Raw genomic sequence first — 17,874 nt, forward strand, 5'->3', positions numbered from 1 at the left:
AGAGCTGTTTGTGTTCTATGGATGTCATTTATTTGAGCTGGTTTGAAATTTCAGCGGTAATAATATATTCTTTAAAAAATGTGTGAGGGGTTAAATTGGAAGCTATGAATTCAATCTCTTTGGAATGGAAAAAACAAACAAAAAACAGTTAAAAATGGCTTCTTTGGGTTTTAAAAAAAGAAAATTGGTGTAAAAAACAAAACGAAAACCAAGCTAGAAGATTTCATGGAAAATCAGGAACAAACAATCCCTTTTGACTTAATTATAGACAACAATTGATTATTTCTGGGGGGGAGGTAGGGGGGGGGGGTATTAAATGCCTCAGTAAAAAAAGAGACTTGTATTGATTAAAAAGGCAGCTTTTTCCCCCTAAAATAAATCAGATAAAAAAAAGTGGGCTTAGTTAAAATAAAACAAATGGATTAAAAAAAAGCTTCCATGTGGTGAAAAATGAAGGCTCTTTGGGTAAAGAATAGAAAAAAAACATCTGATAAAAACAGATTTTAGGAGGTGAAAATAAACAGGAAAAAAATCATTCTCTGTGTTAAAAATAAATATGAAAAAGCTGCTTCTCTAGATATTATAACGCTTTTTAATGTCATTGTTAGGGCCCGACCGATTAATCGGCCACCGGTTATAATCGGCCGATTATTGGCCAAATGGTCGATTATTTTCCCCTTAAAACATTACAGAAGAAAAATGAAGATTCCGACGCTGTGAAAGTACCCTGAATGCACCATTTTGCTTGTGTAGCATTAGCAACTAGCAAGTGTGTAGTTTATGTTATTCTGTTGTCCCCAAGCGTCCTTTAAGCTGTTTAATGACACCTCAGTTGGAGTTAACTGTAAAACTAAACACACGACGCTAAGAATTTCATCCACTGTATGTTAAATACAAAACGTGCTTTATTTTTTTTAAACATCACGAGCAAAGGGAGGATCCCATTCAAATGCTAACAGGAAGTTAGCATTGACTTCAGAAAATGAATATTCACACACAAATGCTGTGGGAACACGTACACACAGGTGAGATAACACTACGCAAGGGCACAAATTCTTCCCAATGTGTGAAAAACGAGTTATTTTAATAAAATTCAATCACAACTTCTGTACTCAATTTAAGTGTGTATGCTATGGATGCACTGCACCACACTGCCCCCAAGAGGCCAAAAATGCACAGGAACAGTCAGTATTTGTTCTTACTGTATTTTTCACTTCCTAATATTTTCGTTTATTCTTATTCTTATTATATAGATTTTTGAATAATCGACGTAAATCGGCATCAAAAAATGTATATCGTTCGGGCCCTAGTCATTGTTAGCATTGTACTGTTTACTATGCCAAAATGACTGCTCTGAATAATGTAATCCAAACAACAAAGCTTGTATCATCCTAACACTTTGCACAGTGTCAACACTGACTCTAAATAGATGCTCATACTGTATGGATAAACCCACATGTGGGTGTGCTGGGCGTCACAGTGGGAGTCTGTTTGCTTGATGATGACTCAGTGCTCAGTGTGCATGCTCATTCCTCACTTGACTCGACAATGATGTCTCCCCTCTGACTCATTAGGGTGCAACCATCAAAAGAAAAGTCACACACAACACGCCAGCTGACAAAGCCTTAAAACCCGCATGCTCATCTTCAAATTGTTATTGTGTTCGTACTAGGGGTGTGCCCAAAAATAGATTCTCATAAGAATCGCAATTCTCATTTAGTACGATTCAGAATCGATTTTAAATGTCCCAAAATCGATTTTATTTAAGTTATTTTATACTGTCTTGCCTTTGTGTGTGCCTTTATTTGGAGCACTGTTCATGTTGTACCCGGTTTGGCCACTGAGGGGCAGTGTGGTTCCACGCGATCTAATACACTGTTTAGTTGTAGCCACATTAGAGAGTAGAAGGAAAAAGTCACGATCAAGTTATTCCAATAAACTTTTTTTTTTCAGCGTGGAGCCATTCTTTTGAGTGATAAAAGTGCCGCGAGTAACGCGCTAATTAGCATTAGCCAGTCAGACTGGAGTAGATCATTACAATTCCTTGCACATCTATAGATTGAAGCAAAAATCAGTGTCAATCAAATCATTTTCAATTAAAATCCGCTCTCAATCGAAAATCGATTCTGAATCGAATCGCACACCCAAAAACCGGAATCGAATCGTGAGACATTCAAAGATTCCCCACCCCTAGTTCGTACTGTCGTTTGGCCTTGGCGGAGGTGTGCATTCTACATTACGTCACGTCCCGTCTCCACTCTTTTCAGGCGCGCCCTGCTCCGGGCGCTAACGGCTGCTGAGCATGCTGGCCAAGGCTCCGCCCACGACCAGCAGACTCGATCTGATAAACGCCGAAAGTTCGGACAGCACGGTGACTGACGGAATCAAGATGGCCGATCTGGTGGAGAGCTTGGACGCCCGAGAGCTGGACTTTGATGATGGGGAGGACGTAGACTACGAGGGAAACTGTCTAGGTACTCTATGGGTATGAATATTACTCGGGATCCACTGATACTACTTTTTTTTCCCCCCTAGATTACAAGTACTGATATTTGAGTAACAAATTGGCCAATGATGGTCAAAGCCAGTAGTAGCTACTGCATGTACAAGGTGATCTTGCATATTGTAAGACTCTAATAAATTTAAAATGAAGCAGACCAGAAGCTGCACTTGGAGAGCGTGGAAATCTTGGAAGCAACATCAAGATTCTCCAGCGTAGCATCCCACTCGCTCCACTTCATCGTTCGCCTCCCACATGCACGACTCTCACCCCTGCTACGGCCCTCTCCGTCCTCCCAGGGGACTGCCGCATCCCGTTCTCGGCCGTCTACGCCACGGTGGGCTTCAAGGAGGCCAGCGCTAAGGTCTTCCTTCCCACGGTGCCCATCACCGCCCGCATCCTGGAGGTGGAGCGCTTCACGGCGGCGCAGGATCGCTTCAACCTGTCGCAGCACAGGAGCGTCAATAAGGTACATTTACACACCACTGATTAAAAAAAAATAGCATTTTGTCCTCTTTGTAGAGGAAAGAGTTCACAATTATTCAAAATTTCTGTTTCAGTTAAGTTGAATTAACTTAAGTTTAATTAAATAAAATTTACTTAAGTTTTTAAGTAAATGGTACTATATTTTGTTTTTGTTTTTGGAAACTAAATTCAAGGGAATATTTGTCAGAAAATTATCCCAAAAATATTGCAAATGTTTTTCGTCCCTTTTCCAGTTAACTCATTCACTGCCATTGACGGTTATAGACGTCAAAAATTCATTTGAGCTATTTCTATTAGTTTGACATTTTTTCCCAATTTTGTTAAGAAGAGTATCAAAACCTAGAATTTTTTTTATTGTACATTTAGAACAGATATAAAATTTGTGATTAATCGTGAGTTAACGGCCCTAATTTTTAGCAATCTTTTCTTTTCTCTTCTTTTAAATCGCGTCAGGCGATTACAATTTTTAATTGTAATTAATCGCATTACTTCAATAGTTAACTCATTATTAATCACAAATTTTATATCTGTTCTAAATGTACAATTTTTTTTTCTAGGATTTCATACTCTTGTTAATAAAAGTGGGGAAAAATGTTAAAATAATAGCAATAATTTAAATGAATTTTTGACGTCTATAGCCGTCAATGGCAGTGAATCAGGCGATTACAATTTTTAATTGTAATTAATCGCATTACTTCAATAGTTAACTCATTATTAATCACAAATTTTATATCTGTTGTAAATGTACAAAAAAAATTCTAGGATTTCATACTCTTGTTAATAAAAGTGGGGAAAAATGTTAAACTAATAGAAATAATTCAAATGAATTTTTGACGTCTATAGCCGTCAATGGCAGTGAATGAGTTAATTGCCATTAAATCCTACAAATGACCCCCAAATGTTGTAATCAATTCCCGTCAATTGCCACCACGCACCACAGTCTCTGCCGGCCGTGTTCAAGATTGAGATGAAGCACGGCGAGTTCACGTGGGTGGTGAAGAGGAAGGAGAAGCACTTTTTGGAGCTCCACCGAGAGCTGAGGACGTACAAGACCTTCATGAGGATACCGCTGCCGTCGCGCAGGTCGGCCACGCCCATCTCATTTGCATATCGAAAGCACAAACTGTTAACTAGATTGGGCCTTTATTCAGATATGTGTTCTGTTGTAAGGCATAACCAAATGTGGGTCGGTTTTTAATATTTCCATTTCATTTATTCATCATATGATGTGATGAAAATATAATGTGGATGTTGAAATGTGTACATCGGAAAAAATATTTTACACACAGAAACCACAATTAGTATTAGTAAATATTTATCGCCATACCTTTGCAATATACTGTATACAAACTAATTAAAATCTATTAAAATACATGAAACAAAATACAAATATTTGCTATTTTTTCCGTAATACACGTGGCGCCACTATTTGTTACTATTTGTAAAAGTTTTATACATTATAATAAAAATCTTAATATTTACATGAAACACTATTTGTTCATATTCGGGTTTGGAGTTTTCTCTCAAGAATCTATTGCAGAGCTGCACCTAAAAATATTGACAATATTGATATGTATGCATACTTAGAATATATTACAAATATAAAATAAAACATAAAACCAAAAATCATTATTTTAATAATACACGTGGAGCCACTATTTTGGATGCATTTTCTGTCAAGAACAAAATATTGATCACATTTATTATTTATACACCATTCAAATAAATAATGAAATAATTTAAACACATACAGTACATATAAAAAGATTTTACTTTTTTATTTTTTATTTTTTTAGTTTATACAATATGTGGATTGTGGAAGCAGTACTAGTTCCTGTTTTCTCATATCCCTTTCTATTTGAAGAGGAGGCATGCATGCTAATGAGGACGCTAACCTGTAATTATTCGTAATTATAGCCTTGTGATAACAAAGTGGTAAAACTTGCTTTTTTTTAATTGTCGATCGTCTTTCTCTAGTTGCCTTTTCAGACTGTATCATTGCTATATTGCCTATCTTTTTTACTGTCCATCCAGTAAATTCACAATGTGGCCTTTTTAAGGCAGCCCAATTGTGCAGACCCACCACGATTCTTACAACTCTCTGTTCCCGCTAGCTCAAAAACAAGATTAAGCTTTTAATAACACGCTCCTGTGTTGTTGACTTTACTTTATTGCATCCATGTCACACAGTTCGACAAAACATTTATAATGCCTTCAAGACCGGCTCACCCTGCAGTCAATTTATTCTCGCTAACCGAATTAGCCTGCGCAACAAACAACCCGCCAGGCGATGCCGCGCACCTCAACAAGGATTTGAATGAGCAAATAAAATGGATTCTCACCCGTCTTCTCCTTGTGTCGACAGTCACACGGTCAAAAGGAGGACGGTGAGGAAGAGCGAGGTGAGGGAGATGCCCTCGCTGCCCAGGGGCGGAGGCGACGAGCTGGTGCGGGACGAGCAGGTGTCCAGCCGGCGGGTACGTCAGCGTGTGACACGATGGCTTCGATTAACAACTTGGGATGCTATCTATCATTTTGCTGGAAATCAAATAGAATGCATTTCACCAAATTTAATTTGTAGTCAATCTTTGTCAACAAGGGGAGGAACAGGACCTGCGTAGTATTGGGAAAAAATTAGGTTGGCAAAATCCGCCGGGACGAGGGACCCGAGGCTTAAAAATGCGAACGCCCCAGCCAAAACGGGACATCTGGTCACCCTAAATAACACTAATCTTGCATTATGTATTTATTTTTGTTGTTGTTGTGATTATATACTCACAGGTCACAATATTAGGTACACCTGCATGGTCCAATGCAGGGGTGAGCAAAGCGGTTTCGTTATCTCATTTGGCATTGATTTCATTTGCATTAAATTAGCTGTTGTTTTCCACACAATGTGTTAATTAAAGTGTACCTATTAATTTTGAATGTATTATTTTAGTCATTTGTTGTTAAATACTTGCTTAATTTCTTTATTGCTAAAATTAAAATTAAAATATTGGTCAAATAAGCTCTCTACATAGTGAACATTAGTGAACAAGTACTCGTTTCAAAGTGTTTGCATGTTAACGTTGACTTGAACGTCTGCTAGCTTAACGCTAGCACACAATGCAAAACACCTTCGACGGCTAACAAAACTAGCATTGATTTTATTGTTATGATCAACCTTAAAACAACTTATTTAGTTAGCTTACTTAGTTGCAACAGTCGTCTTCCTGCCCCCTGCTGGCCAGTTCCCACTGATTGAATCGACAAAACATAAGGACAAGTACGGATGGGCAGTTTTGATCACTCGGCAAAAGAAAATCATCACGTTTGTGTGCGTCTGTGTTTCTCCAGAGACAATTGGAGGAGTATTTGAACAAGCTGCTGAAGATGGCGTTGTACCGAAAATATCACCACACTGTGAGTATCCCGTCACTCGTGTTAGTGATGTTCACACTTGTTTTATAATTTGATGAGCGTTATTTATCGCTATGTTAGGAGCCTCGTCAGCGCGTTGAACAGCTGAGCGGGATGCAAATTGCCTCGCGGTGTGACGTTGTCGTCTGTTGTCTTTTCTCAGATGGAGTTCATTGACGTCAGCCAGCTGTCTTTCATTCACGACCTCGGCCCCAAAGGACTGTGAGCGCTTGTTTTGTTTTTTTTGTTTTCACAAAAATGCGCTGTTAAATCTGATTATTAGATTTTTTGTTTTTAATGTACAAATTAATTTGTATTTATTTGATTTTTTATTCATATTTTTGTGTTAATTAAGCATTGTATTTTTATCTTATTACATTGGCCAATGTTTTTTTTTTAATTATTTTTTTATTTTTATATTTATTTTTTTGAGTGCCAAAGATATTTGAATGGTTTGTGGGTAATTTTGGGCTGCTGAGTCAGAAAATGACATCGTTTTTTTTTAATTGGCTTTACGTTTTTGACAGTTGATTGATGTGCTTTGACAGTTTACAATATGACTTCAGCTGTTTTTGCATTGGGAAAATCTTTTGTTTACTCTGCTAAAATTGCCTCCTTTTCAGAATTTTTGCTTGATTTTCAAATGATTTGCACATAGAAGGCTTTCTGCAATGACATCTTTCACGATATTGCATAAAGACAGAATAGTGCGGACAGGATTCAAAAGGCAGATACGGCCTCATCAAAGAGTCAGCACCTAAAAAAAAAAAAAAAAACGACGAATGTAATATGTCAAAAACTATAGTCAATCCGGAAAACCAATGCCATTTTGGTATCAAAATAGCCTAAAACCGTTGACACCAAAATGTGTATTGAGCAGTGTTCTTTTTTATGTTGCATTTTGCAGCTCTTGTACTTACTGCAGATTTTATTTTATTTTCAAATGTATTATTTTTAGATGTGTTATAATTTGTGTGTGCAGGGAAGGAATGATACACAAGCGCTCCGGGGGCCATCGTATTCCCGGCATGAACTGCTGTGGTCACACCCAAGCCTGCTACCGCTGGTCCAAACGGTCAGTGCTCTTCGCTTTCTTTTCTTTTTTTGCATCCTTTTTTTTTGTCTTTAATAGCTAATCGCTGCCTCCTTCTCTTTATCACAGCCAAAAGATTATATGAGCATTTTTACAATGTATTGCAAGAACACACGCACGCACACACACGCGCACGAATAATCCCACACATTTGGAAGGCTCCGTCAAGCCACCTACGGCTCCGTGATGATTTGCTTCCCACAGTCCTCCTCTCCCCAAAAAAACAACAACAAGCAACATAAAGGATGCTCACACGTGCAACAAAAGTTTACGCCAATCCGCACGCGATGATGATGATGATGATGATGATGATGATGATGATGATGATAAAGAGTGCGTGTTTGTGTTATGTATCAGGTGGCTGGTGGTGAAGGACTCATTCCTGTTGTACATGAAGCCCGACTCGGGAGCGATCTCATTTGTTCTCCTGGTGGACAAAGAGTTCAGCATCAAGATGGACTCCAAAGACACTGAGACCAAGCACGGGGTCAGGGTTGACAGCCTTTCCAGGTGTGTGTGCGTGTGTTTAAGCTTTTTTTTTTTTTTTTTTTTTAAATCTTAATGTGACATCCTGTGAGGTCATGTGCCCGCAGGACGCTGGTGTTGAAATGCAGCAGTTACAGACACGCCCGCTGGTGGGGTCAGAGCATCGAGAGCTTTGTCAGGAATCACGGCAAGGCCTTCCTGCGGGAACACCGCTTTGGCTCCTTTGCACAGGAGCAGGAAAACATTCCTGCCAAATGGTCAGTGCAAACCATGCACAATGTCCCTTGTCCAACTCGTGTCCCTAGTTGGAAATATATAGTAGAGATAAGCGGTTAGGAAAATGAATGAATTTAATGAACTACTGATGCTTTACAATGAATGAATGTTTGCGTCGAATGTCATCGGGTTCACCTCATGACTCGAGACATGAGACTTGCGGGTTTATTTTTTCATCAATTTGTGAGGTTTTTTTTTGTGAGGTTACAAATCTGCGAGTTTATTTGTTGTTCATTTGTGAGATTTTTCGCGCAAATTTTCCACTTTTTAATTTATTTTTATTTTTATTTTATTTATTTTATTTTTATATATTTTTTTTTTATTTTTTTTATTTTTTTTTATAATTTTACAAATATAAATATAGTCAGTAAATTTGTGAGATTTTTCTCGGAATATTACCCCCCTCTCTAAAAATTGTTTTATTTATTTATGTTGTCCTAATATACCATCGTTTATTTTTTTTAAAGCCTTTTTTTAAGTAGAAGCCATTTTCTTTTTTTTCTTTTTTTTACAGGAGTTGTTTTTCTTTCAAGAAAAAAAGCCATATTTTTTTATTATAAAGAAAAAGTTTTCATTTTTTTTAAAAAATTGCCTGTCAGACCCTTTTCAGGCTGCAACCGTTTTTTTGTTTTGTTTTGCCACATTACTAATTCTCTTTTGTGATTGGCTGGAAAAGGTCACATGATCATAACTCCCTTATAGTGAGGCATGTGGTGTCCATTTTGACTCAGTTTACGGATTAATAATGGATGTTTGATACCATGCAGCCTCTCTATGAGTACCCAAAACAATTCAAAATAAGACGCAATACCGATACCTGGTATTAGTACTCGGCCATCCAACGATAGTAAAACTTTATTTGTATAGCATTTTTGTAAACAAAATTACAAAATGATCTGTGTGTGTTGTGCTTGATGGACATACTGTTGTGATGACTAAGTAACTCTGTCATGCAGGTACGTGAACGGAAAGACTTACATGGAGGACGTAGCCGATGCCTTGGAGGAGGCCAGAGAGGAAATCTTCATTACTGACTGGTGGTGAGTGTCATTCATGGGCCGCTAGTTGCTAAGGCAAAAAAAAGGGATTGGAACCAACACAGCAGCTTTCAGGATGCTTATCCTGCCGCTCATTCACTTAAGTAACATGAGCCAACAGAATTGCACATGTGACCTCTGGATGCCAAACTGTGAGCTTAGACAGTGACAAGCCACAACATTAGGAACACGTTATATTTAAGAAACATTTCAGTAGGAATATGAAGTATAACAAATGGTGTGTATTGGTGTGCAGGCTGAGTCCAGAGATCTTCCTGAAGAGACCTGTGGTCGAGGGAAACCGCTGGAGGTTGGACTGCATCCTAAAGCGCAAAGCTGTAAGTGAGGACGCAATCGCTTGCCAGTTTCAGTTTTCAGTGTCACTCGTTGCTAGGCGGGATTCATAAGGCACGTCATCGTTGCATTTTGTTGAGGAAAACGTTGTATTTTGACCCCCAAAAAAGTATAGATAAAAAAATAATAATGAACTACTGTATATATTCTAATTAAGTACATTATGAGAATGTTGTATTATTTCTGAGAAAGTCAGAATCCTGTTTTTAAGAAAAGTCTTAATATTAATTCAGTAATGTATTTTTTTAGGACAATTTAGTATTTTTGGTGGCAAATCATTTTTTTCATTTTTTATTTATGCATCGTACTTTTTATTAGAAAAAATGGGAATTTTTAACATTAATTCACGTTTTTCAAGAGAAAACATAACTTTTATGACCAATTGGGTATATGTTTCTACAACAGTCATATACATATATATTTTTTAATTTCAAGGGGAAATATTGCCCTTTTTTTTTTCTTTGACCATTTTGAATATTTTTGACCAAAAAGCCATATTGTTTCAGATGAAAAAGGTTAGATATATTTTTGAGGGGAAAAAAAGAATGAAAAACCTCAACAGATTGGTTAATGTTTAGGGGAAAAGGGCAGTTTGACAAATGAGAAAGTCTGGCTTTAAAGAAAAATAAATTTAATATTACAATATTTACAAGAAACAGTCAAATTTGTATGCGTTTTCAAGGGGGGGAAAACATTAGAAATATGTATTTTTTTTTCTTGAAAAATGGTCTTATAAGACCAAAAAGAATGTCGCACTGTCTTCTAATTAGACTACATTCTTTTAAAGAAAAAGTTATCAAGCTAAAATAAAAAATAAAAAAAGAATATTGCTTTATTTTTTCTTCAAGAACACATTTTTTTGACAATCCAGTATTATTAAAAAAGAAAAAAAAGAAAAAGTAATCTTGTGAGAATTGAGATGTGATCAGACGATAATCTGACGTTGATTCGCCAGTACACCGATTATTTCATTCTTTTCTGGAGTATAACTTGACAAGATTCTTAACGTTGCTTCTTCTTACTTCACTTCCCCTCACGCAACTAACATTATTCTCTTAATATTAAACTTGTAATTCCTCAAAAAAAAAGATCTTGATGTGTGTGTGTGTGTGTGCCGGCAGCAACAAGGCGTGCGCGTCTTTGTGATGCTGTACAAGGAGGTGGAGCTGGCATTGGGCATCAACTCCGGCTACAGCAAGAGAACCCTCATGCATCTGCATCCCAACATCAAGGTCGGTTCGCCGATGTACTGAAACTTATGACTGATGAGTGTATTGCATTTACAGCTTCCTCTGTGTGTGTGTGTTTGTTGTCAGGTGATGCGCCATCCAGACCACGTGTCCTCGTCCGTCTACCTGTGGGCGCATCACGAGAAGATCATTGTGGTCGACCAATCGGTGGCCTTCGTGGGCGGGATCGACCTGGCGTACGGTCGTTGGGACGACAGGGAGCACCGGCTGACCGACGTCGGCAGCGTGACGCGCTCCGTGGCGCTCGAACAGGTCAGACTAAGACTACAAATATAGTAGGAACCCCAAGAATCCATACGTTTTTTTTTTTCCCAGGACATAAAGGCGATGCAAATCTGTTCCAGGGTTAGACCATTTCCATCATAAAAATTTGATATGTTGTACAAAGCACAGGTTTTTGGAGTTTGCAATTTTGGAGTCATTTGATTTCACATGTAATAATAATAATAATAATAATAATAATAATAATAATACATAAGTATATGTACTAGGTAATAGAAGTAAATTATTTTTTATAATATTTTGTATTTTATAGAAGGTACACAAATCCATGGAAAAAATCCTAATAAAAATATTAAAATATATATTTTCTTTATGTTAAATCAGATTTTAAAGGGGAAGTCAAGTAAAAAAAAATAAATAAAAAATTCCATCTCAGGATCCATTTTGCCACTTGCGCATCTTCAGAAATTAGGTGAGCTGTGATTGGCTGTTGCCTGAGCCCTGAGCAACTGTGATGTCATCTTCAGTCGACAGCAAGTGGCAAAATGGCCGCCCCCTGGGATGGAGAGAAACAGCTGGATTTTGCTTCATAACTCATATTCCACAAATGTAATATTAATCAGAGTTCTCCTGTTTAGACTAGTGAGGTCACATATAACATATTATTGTCAAGAAATATTTAAGGTTGACCTCCACTTTAAAGTACAACTTGTTTGGCGTAGGGAATAATGGTAGTACCAGGGTCAAACCACCTCACACAAGTGCCAAGGATAAAAAAAATAAGTTAGCCATCTTCATTTATCTGCCCCGAAACATTTTACCAGTCATCTTTCTCTCCAGGCCGCTTCCGCCAACGCTCAGTCCAATAAGGCGGCCCCGCCTGTGGACGGCGTGTGGCAAAGCAACGGGCGGGGGGCGCCCCCCGGAGACCCCGCCGACCTGCCCAAGCTGAAGGGCGTCGGCCGCAGCCGGCGCGCTCGCTTCAGCTTGTATCGACACCTGCACAAGCACACCCTGCAGCACGCAGACAGCGTCAGCAGCGTGGACAGCTCGGGTGCGAAGCCAACGTTCAATCACCTTCGCTTGCTTCGCAAATGTTTTCTCGCTCTTTTTCTGAGTGTTATACGTGTGCCTTGACAGGGAGCGGCTCAGTGCGAAGCCTCAAAACGGGTGTGGGAGAGTTGCAGGGAAACACTCGCTTCTGGCATGGAAAAGACTACTGCAACTTTGTCTATAGGGACTGGATTCAGCTGGAAAAACCTTTTGACGGTGTGTAGTACATGTAGTTATTAAATATGAGCCAGAGATGACTCAAAAGAAAAATACAGCTAGAAAACAAATGTCTTGTAAATGTGTTCTAGCATTGACACATTTAACTCTTTGACTGCCAAAAACGTTAAATAACGTTTATAAAATCCTATGGAGGAGTGCCAAAGACGTTAAAAGACGTTTGTTTCAAAACAGAGGTGAAACCAACCATTTTCTATTGTTGATTACTGAAAAATGGAATAAGGTAGAAACAAACTTTTTCTTTTTCTGATGAAAGATGAGAGTCCAATGTTTCATTTGGTAGTATGTGTGTTTCCAAAGTCCAAACACATAATTTTCTAAGGCCCTTGAAAGATCAGTCAAAATGCTTAAAATCGGCTGGCACCCACGGCATCCCTTTTCTGAAAAAGTCTGGCAGTCAAAGAGTTAAGAAGTCACTTGTTCCTGGGAAAAATTAATCAGGGACATTGTAATATTATGTGAATTAAGTAAATTTATTTATTATTTATTTATTTAGTATTTTCATGAGGAAAGACATTTTTTTCATAAAGGTCTTTTTAACAGCAAAAAGTCTTTTTTTCCCCATTTTTTATGAGAAAAAAATAAAAGATTTGATGATTTAATGAAGATGAGAAAAAAAATGCAAGAAAAAAAATAATCACATTTTAATAGCAACTTGAATTTTTGCCCTAAAAATAACGTACATTCATAGTATTTTGTGTGTTTGTTAAAAAAAAAAAAAGATTAGAAAAGGTCAGGGTTTTTTTTCCATGGGGATGAAAATTTGAGAAAATAATTCAGAATGTTTCAAAATTTAATTGAAATGTTATAGGGGGAAAAAAATCAATATTAAAAGTGATAATGGGAGAATAAAAGTTGCATTTTTGTCTGAAATAAACATGTATTTTATTAGACAAAAAATCGACTCCTGTTTTTGCCCCGTCTGCACTTTTGAGATAAACTTAGTATATATTTTTTTTGGAGACAGAAATCATAATCTGAAAAGAATAAAATCATATCATTACTAGTCAAAATAAAAATGTAATATTTTTAATATGCAACAAAAGTCGTAATGTTATCCCATTGCTTCCCCCGCTGTGCAGACTTCATCGACCGGTACGCCACTCCCAGAATGCCGTGGCATGACATCGCCTCGGCACTGCACGGCAGAGCTGCTCGTGACGTGGCGCGGCACTTTATTCAGCGTTGGAACTTCACCAAGGCAAGTACACCAATTATTATAATTATTATTATAATCATTATAATAATAAGAATTATTATTATTATTATAAATTTTAGAAGGAAATAACTAGTAGCATATATACAGATGTTAAAAGATAACATTGTCTTTATTTTAAGAAAAAATAATAATAAAAAAAGATATTACTGCAGCTTACTGCACAGTTGTGACCGTCTTCTTGTCTGTACTTCCTCCCCCTTTCGGCCAAGGCATGTAGACCAAATGGTGCCACAAAAGGAATTTATTATGATGCACTAACTGTTCAAATCTTACTCAATGTGCTGGAATGGTTCCACAAAAGAAAATCATTGACTAGAGGTTACACGGCACCGTTTTGTGCCTCACTACACACACGCAGGTCAATAAACACTCCCTTGCCTAAATTCAAGGAAACTCTTAAGTGTGGAAAAAGCACCTTTACTTTTCCCGCTCATGCTTTCTTTCCACTGCAACGTGAGGTCACGCCTTCTCGCCCCCGCTAACCTTCTTCTCCACCTCCTCCTCCTCCTCCTCCTCCTCCTCTAGATCATGAAGCCAAAGTACCGCTCTCTGTCTTATCCATTCCTGCTGCCAAAATCTCACTCCAGCGCCACTGAGCTCCGATACCAAGTGCCTGACTGTGTACATGCCAAAGTGCAGGTAAGAGAAGCCTGCGAACGTGGCGCTTCCGCTGCTCCCGTTGACCCTTTGGGCGTTGTGAACCACAATAAGCCAGAAAGAAGGCTTGAAAAAAAAAAAAGTACTGTATAATATAAAGTACGAGCATTACCGACATATCCGCCAAAGCTGCTGGAAGGACACAAAAGGGAGTCCGTGGGCCAAAAACAGCATTATGTAACTACTAAAAAAAAAGCAAAGAGCTTTGTTTTTTCTTCTTTGGTGCCACTTATGAAGTATATTTGGCCACTTTTAGCCATATTTGTTTTAGTTAGGCAGTTTATTAGACATTTAAAAAGTATCATTGTCGCTATTATTATGAGGCGAAATAAATGGCCTTTTTTTTTTTAAGTGCTTTCCCGTTTTTGAAATCTCCCCAAATTATGCAGACATCTTGGAAATAGTGGAAATTACATGACAAACTACTGTAGTGACAGCCTCAGAAGGCACACCTGGAAAGATGCAAGAAGTAGCCATTTTGGGTCTTTATTTTTCATATAATATGCGCCAATCTCCATGAAATATTTTGTATTGGAGCTCTCATTATGTAGCTAAAGAAATGTCCAGTGAGTGCATATTGATTTAAGGGGATCTAATGATCTTTCTCTTTTTTTCCCCCCTGTTTTCTGTAAGGTCTTGCGCTCAGCAGCCGATTGGTCAGCCGGCATAAAGTACCACGAGGAGTCCATCCACAACGCATACATCCAAGTCATCGCCAAGAGCAAACACTACATCTACATCGAGGTAAAAGAAAAAAATTAATTAATAGCGCATCTGAGTTGAGGTAAACATCATGCCAGAGAATAAAAAAATTATATATATATTTTTTTCATTTTTAGTTTCATTTAGCTTTTGTTTTATTGCCAAGAGAAAAGTGCATTTTTTTTCTTTTCTTTTCTTTTCTTTTCTTTTTTACTTATAGTAGTTATACATACCAAAGATTAGGGGTGTCAAAATGAGTGCGTTCATTTTGTGTTAAATTAAAGTATGATTAATGATCGTCCCTTACTTGGAAAGCCTGTATTGGGGGAATTCAAGTCGCAGCGCAGCAGACACGTCCACGTCAAAATTGAGCAGTAATAAATGTAATAATAGTGCATGTATTTGTGAAGACTGGGGTCAAGTTGTATTTTGCAATTTTAAAAATGTGCAAAATTTCTAAAGTTACTTCATCTTAAAGATTGGATTGCTCATAATATGAAAAGAAAAATGCACTGATGCAATTATGCCATCTAGTGGCAGAAAAAAATAACACAAATCAATATCACACTAGTTTTTACCGTACAGTACATCATTTTTTATTTTAACTCATTTTATGAATTATTCTGAAATTACTGTATCAATTTGTTTTAACATTTTTCCACTTTTGTGTTAACAAGATAAAAAATTTGCAATTAACCGCAAGTTAACTATTGAAATCACGCGATGAATTACAATTACAAAACGTTAAGTCGACAATAAATGAAGCATCATCTTGTCCTCCTCAGAACCAGTTCTTCATCAGCTGTGCTGACAACCGAATGGTGTACAACAAGATCGGAGACGCCATCATCGAGAGGATCCTCAGAGCGCACAAGTAACCCGTGTTCACTTCAAAATGTCTTGACAAAAATGCTCCATTTTCCGTTTAGCTACATTATTACCTCCGCCAGGCACTGGAGCTCATTTGGTGTACCTAACGAAGCGACCAGTCTTGCTGTAACTGATGTGTATGTGTGCTGACAGGGAGGGCAAGAAGTATCGCGTGTACGTGGTGACCCCTCTCCTTCCCGGCTTCGAGGGCGACATCACCACAGGCGGGGGGAACGCCATCCAGGCAGTCATGCACTTCAATTACAGGTGAAGCACAATCAGGAGGCTTTGAAATGGAGAAAGCCTGGGAAGTGAATCCATTTTTTTTTTTTGAATTCTTATTTTGTTTTTTTAAGAACCATGATCCGAGGGGATTACTCCATCATCTCCCAGCTTCGAAAGGAGAGTAAGTACGAGATCATGTGTTTCTTCAAAGCCAAATTAACCCTGGAGAACCCATGGGGTCAAATTTGGCCCCTATAAATTCTTTTTTTTTTTTTTACAAATTTAACTTCAAAAGTCCAGAGTGCCACTTCTGACCCCTGCATGGGGCCATCTAGTGGATGAATATTGCACTTACATGAGCCAGAGTGGTGATGACAAGATGGCTGGCAACAAACATGCTGTTTTGTTGAGCTGGAAATCAATCCAAACAAAACCATCAGATGGTAAAATTGTGTTTTTTTTGTTAATCTATTTCATATCATGTTGCAGAATGCCTAGGAGTATGTTATAGATATATATATTTTTTTTTGATAAATTAGCAATTCTGAGCTAGTTAAAAAAAAAGGGTTAAAATTGAAAAAACATATATTTTGGTGTTCAGTGAACTTATAGCAGTCATTTAATGTATAATTCATAATTTTCCAAAGAAGAAACGGGTTCTTGGGTTCTCCAGGGTTAAAGGTCAACAGGCCTAATCACTCACCTGTATAACACAGTTCAGTATAGAAAAGCTACAGTCTTAGTTTTGGAGGTGCTGGTGAGTGATGTCCGTCATCTAGTGGTGAAAAGTCTGATATGTGGTTCCGCTCTCCTACTCCGCAGTGGACGACCACTGGATGAACTACATCTCCTTCGCCGGCCTGCGAACGCACACCGAGCTGGAAGGCCGCCTGGTGACGGAGCTCATCTACGTGCACAGCAAGATGCTCATCGCTGACGACAATACCGTCATCATCGGTGCGTCGCCGCTATTTTGAGGCGCACTGACGCCTTCTGAGTGTGACCCGTCGAGAAAGCTGTCAGCGGTCGTATAAGAACACACTGAAAGCAATTGAGCGTTGCACTCCTACGCCACCTGCTGGCTGGATAGGACGAGGACCTGGCAGCAATCTGATTTTAACCGCCGCGTGGCGTTTCAGGCTCGGCCAACATCAACGACAGGAGCATGCTGGGCAAGCGCGACAGTGAGGTGGCGGTCCTCGTGGAGGACACGGAAAAGGTGGCCTCGGTGATGGACGGGCGCGAGTTCCAGGCTGGTCCGTATGCGCTCGGGCTGCGTCTGGAGTGCTTTAGGTGACAGATTTATTCTTTTTCATCCATACGTTACATACATGGCTTATCCTCACGAGGGTCAGCGTTCTGCTGGCAACAGTCCCAATTATGATTTGTTTTGATTGCCTTTATTATTTAGTTTAAAGCCTAAATACAAAAAAAAAACTGAAATATTTTCAAGCCCACCTTACATTGCTGTTAAAAATAAATGACTTAATGCTAACTTAAGTATGTGTGTAAAGTACTCCTCCAAGTCACACACTAAAAAAACAAATTACCACGGGTAACTTTATTAACTCATTCACTGCCATTGACTGCAATAGACGTCAAAAATCAATTTGAACTATTTCTATTTTTTTTCCTCCCACTTTTGTTAACAAGAGTATGAAAATCTAGAATTTTTTTATTGTACATTTAGAACAGATATAAAATGTTTGATTAATCGTGAGCTAACTAGTGAAGTCATGCGATTCAAATTCGATTAAAAAATCGCCTGACACCCCTAATTTTTTAATAATCTTATTATTTTTTTT

At 38.2% G+C, this 17,874-nt stretch overlaps 1 protein-coding gene across 3 annotated transcripts in view; it reads left to right on the forward strand.

Moving 5' to 3' along the window:
- Positions 1 to 17,874, forward strand: part of pld1a (phospholipase D1a) — a 33,768-nt gene that overhangs the window by 10,398 nt on the left and 5,496 nt on the right. For 2 of the 3 annotated variants that reach the window (XM_077561898.1, XM_077561890.1), the window contains exons 2-24: positions 2,268 to 2,474; positions 2,800 to 2,969; positions 3,927 to 4,069; positions 5,352 to 5,463; positions 6,326 to 6,391; positions 6,552 to 6,610; positions 7,371 to 7,463; positions 7,839 to 7,991; positions 8,075 to 8,224; positions 9,200 to 9,283; positions 9,537 to 9,618; positions 10,756 to 10,866; positions 10,951 to 11,136; positions 11,947 to 12,160; positions 12,247 to 12,375; positions 13,479 to 13,597; positions 14,141 to 14,254; positions 14,906 to 15,016; positions 15,760 to 15,848; positions 15,998 to 16,111; positions 16,201 to 16,250; positions 16,892 to 17,026; positions 17,209 to 17,362. In XM_077561898.1, the coding sequence (XP_077418024.1) occupies positions 2,303 to 2,474; positions 2,800 to 2,969; positions 3,927 to 4,069; positions 5,352 to 5,463; positions 6,326 to 6,391; positions 6,552 to 6,610; positions 7,371 to 7,463; positions 7,839 to 7,991; positions 8,075 to 8,224; positions 9,200 to 9,283; positions 9,537 to 9,618; positions 10,756 to 10,866; positions 10,951 to 11,136; positions 11,947 to 12,160; positions 12,247 to 12,375; positions 13,479 to 13,597; positions 14,141 to 14,254; positions 14,906 to 15,016; positions 15,760 to 15,848; positions 15,998 to 16,111; positions 16,201 to 16,250; positions 16,892 to 17,026; positions 17,209 to 17,362 (2,810 nt within the window). In that variant the 5' untranslated portion in view covers positions 2,268 to 2,302. Of the gene's footprint in view, positions 1 to 2,267; positions 2,486 to 2,799; positions 2,970 to 3,926; positions 4,070 to 5,351; positions 5,464 to 6,325; positions 6,392 to 6,551; positions 6,611 to 7,370; positions 7,464 to 7,838; positions 7,992 to 8,074; positions 8,225 to 9,199; positions 9,284 to 9,536; positions 9,619 to 10,755; positions 10,867 to 10,950; positions 11,137 to 11,946; positions 12,161 to 12,246; positions 12,376 to 13,478; positions 13,598 to 14,140; positions 14,255 to 14,905; positions 15,017 to 15,759; positions 15,849 to 15,997; positions 16,112 to 16,200; positions 16,251 to 16,891; positions 17,027 to 17,208; positions 17,363 to 17,874 lie in introns of those variants that run through there. The other variant, XM_077561908.1, reaches the window with a different exon arrangement.

The sequence above is a fragment of the Vanacampus margaritifer genome, chromosome 1 (assembly GCF_051991255.1).
Source record: "Vanacampus margaritifer isolate UIUO_Vmar chromosome 1, RoL_Vmar_1.0, whole genome shotgun sequence".
NCBI lineage: Eukaryota > Metazoa > Chordata > Actinopteri > Syngnathiformes > Syngnathidae > Vanacampus > Vanacampus margaritifer.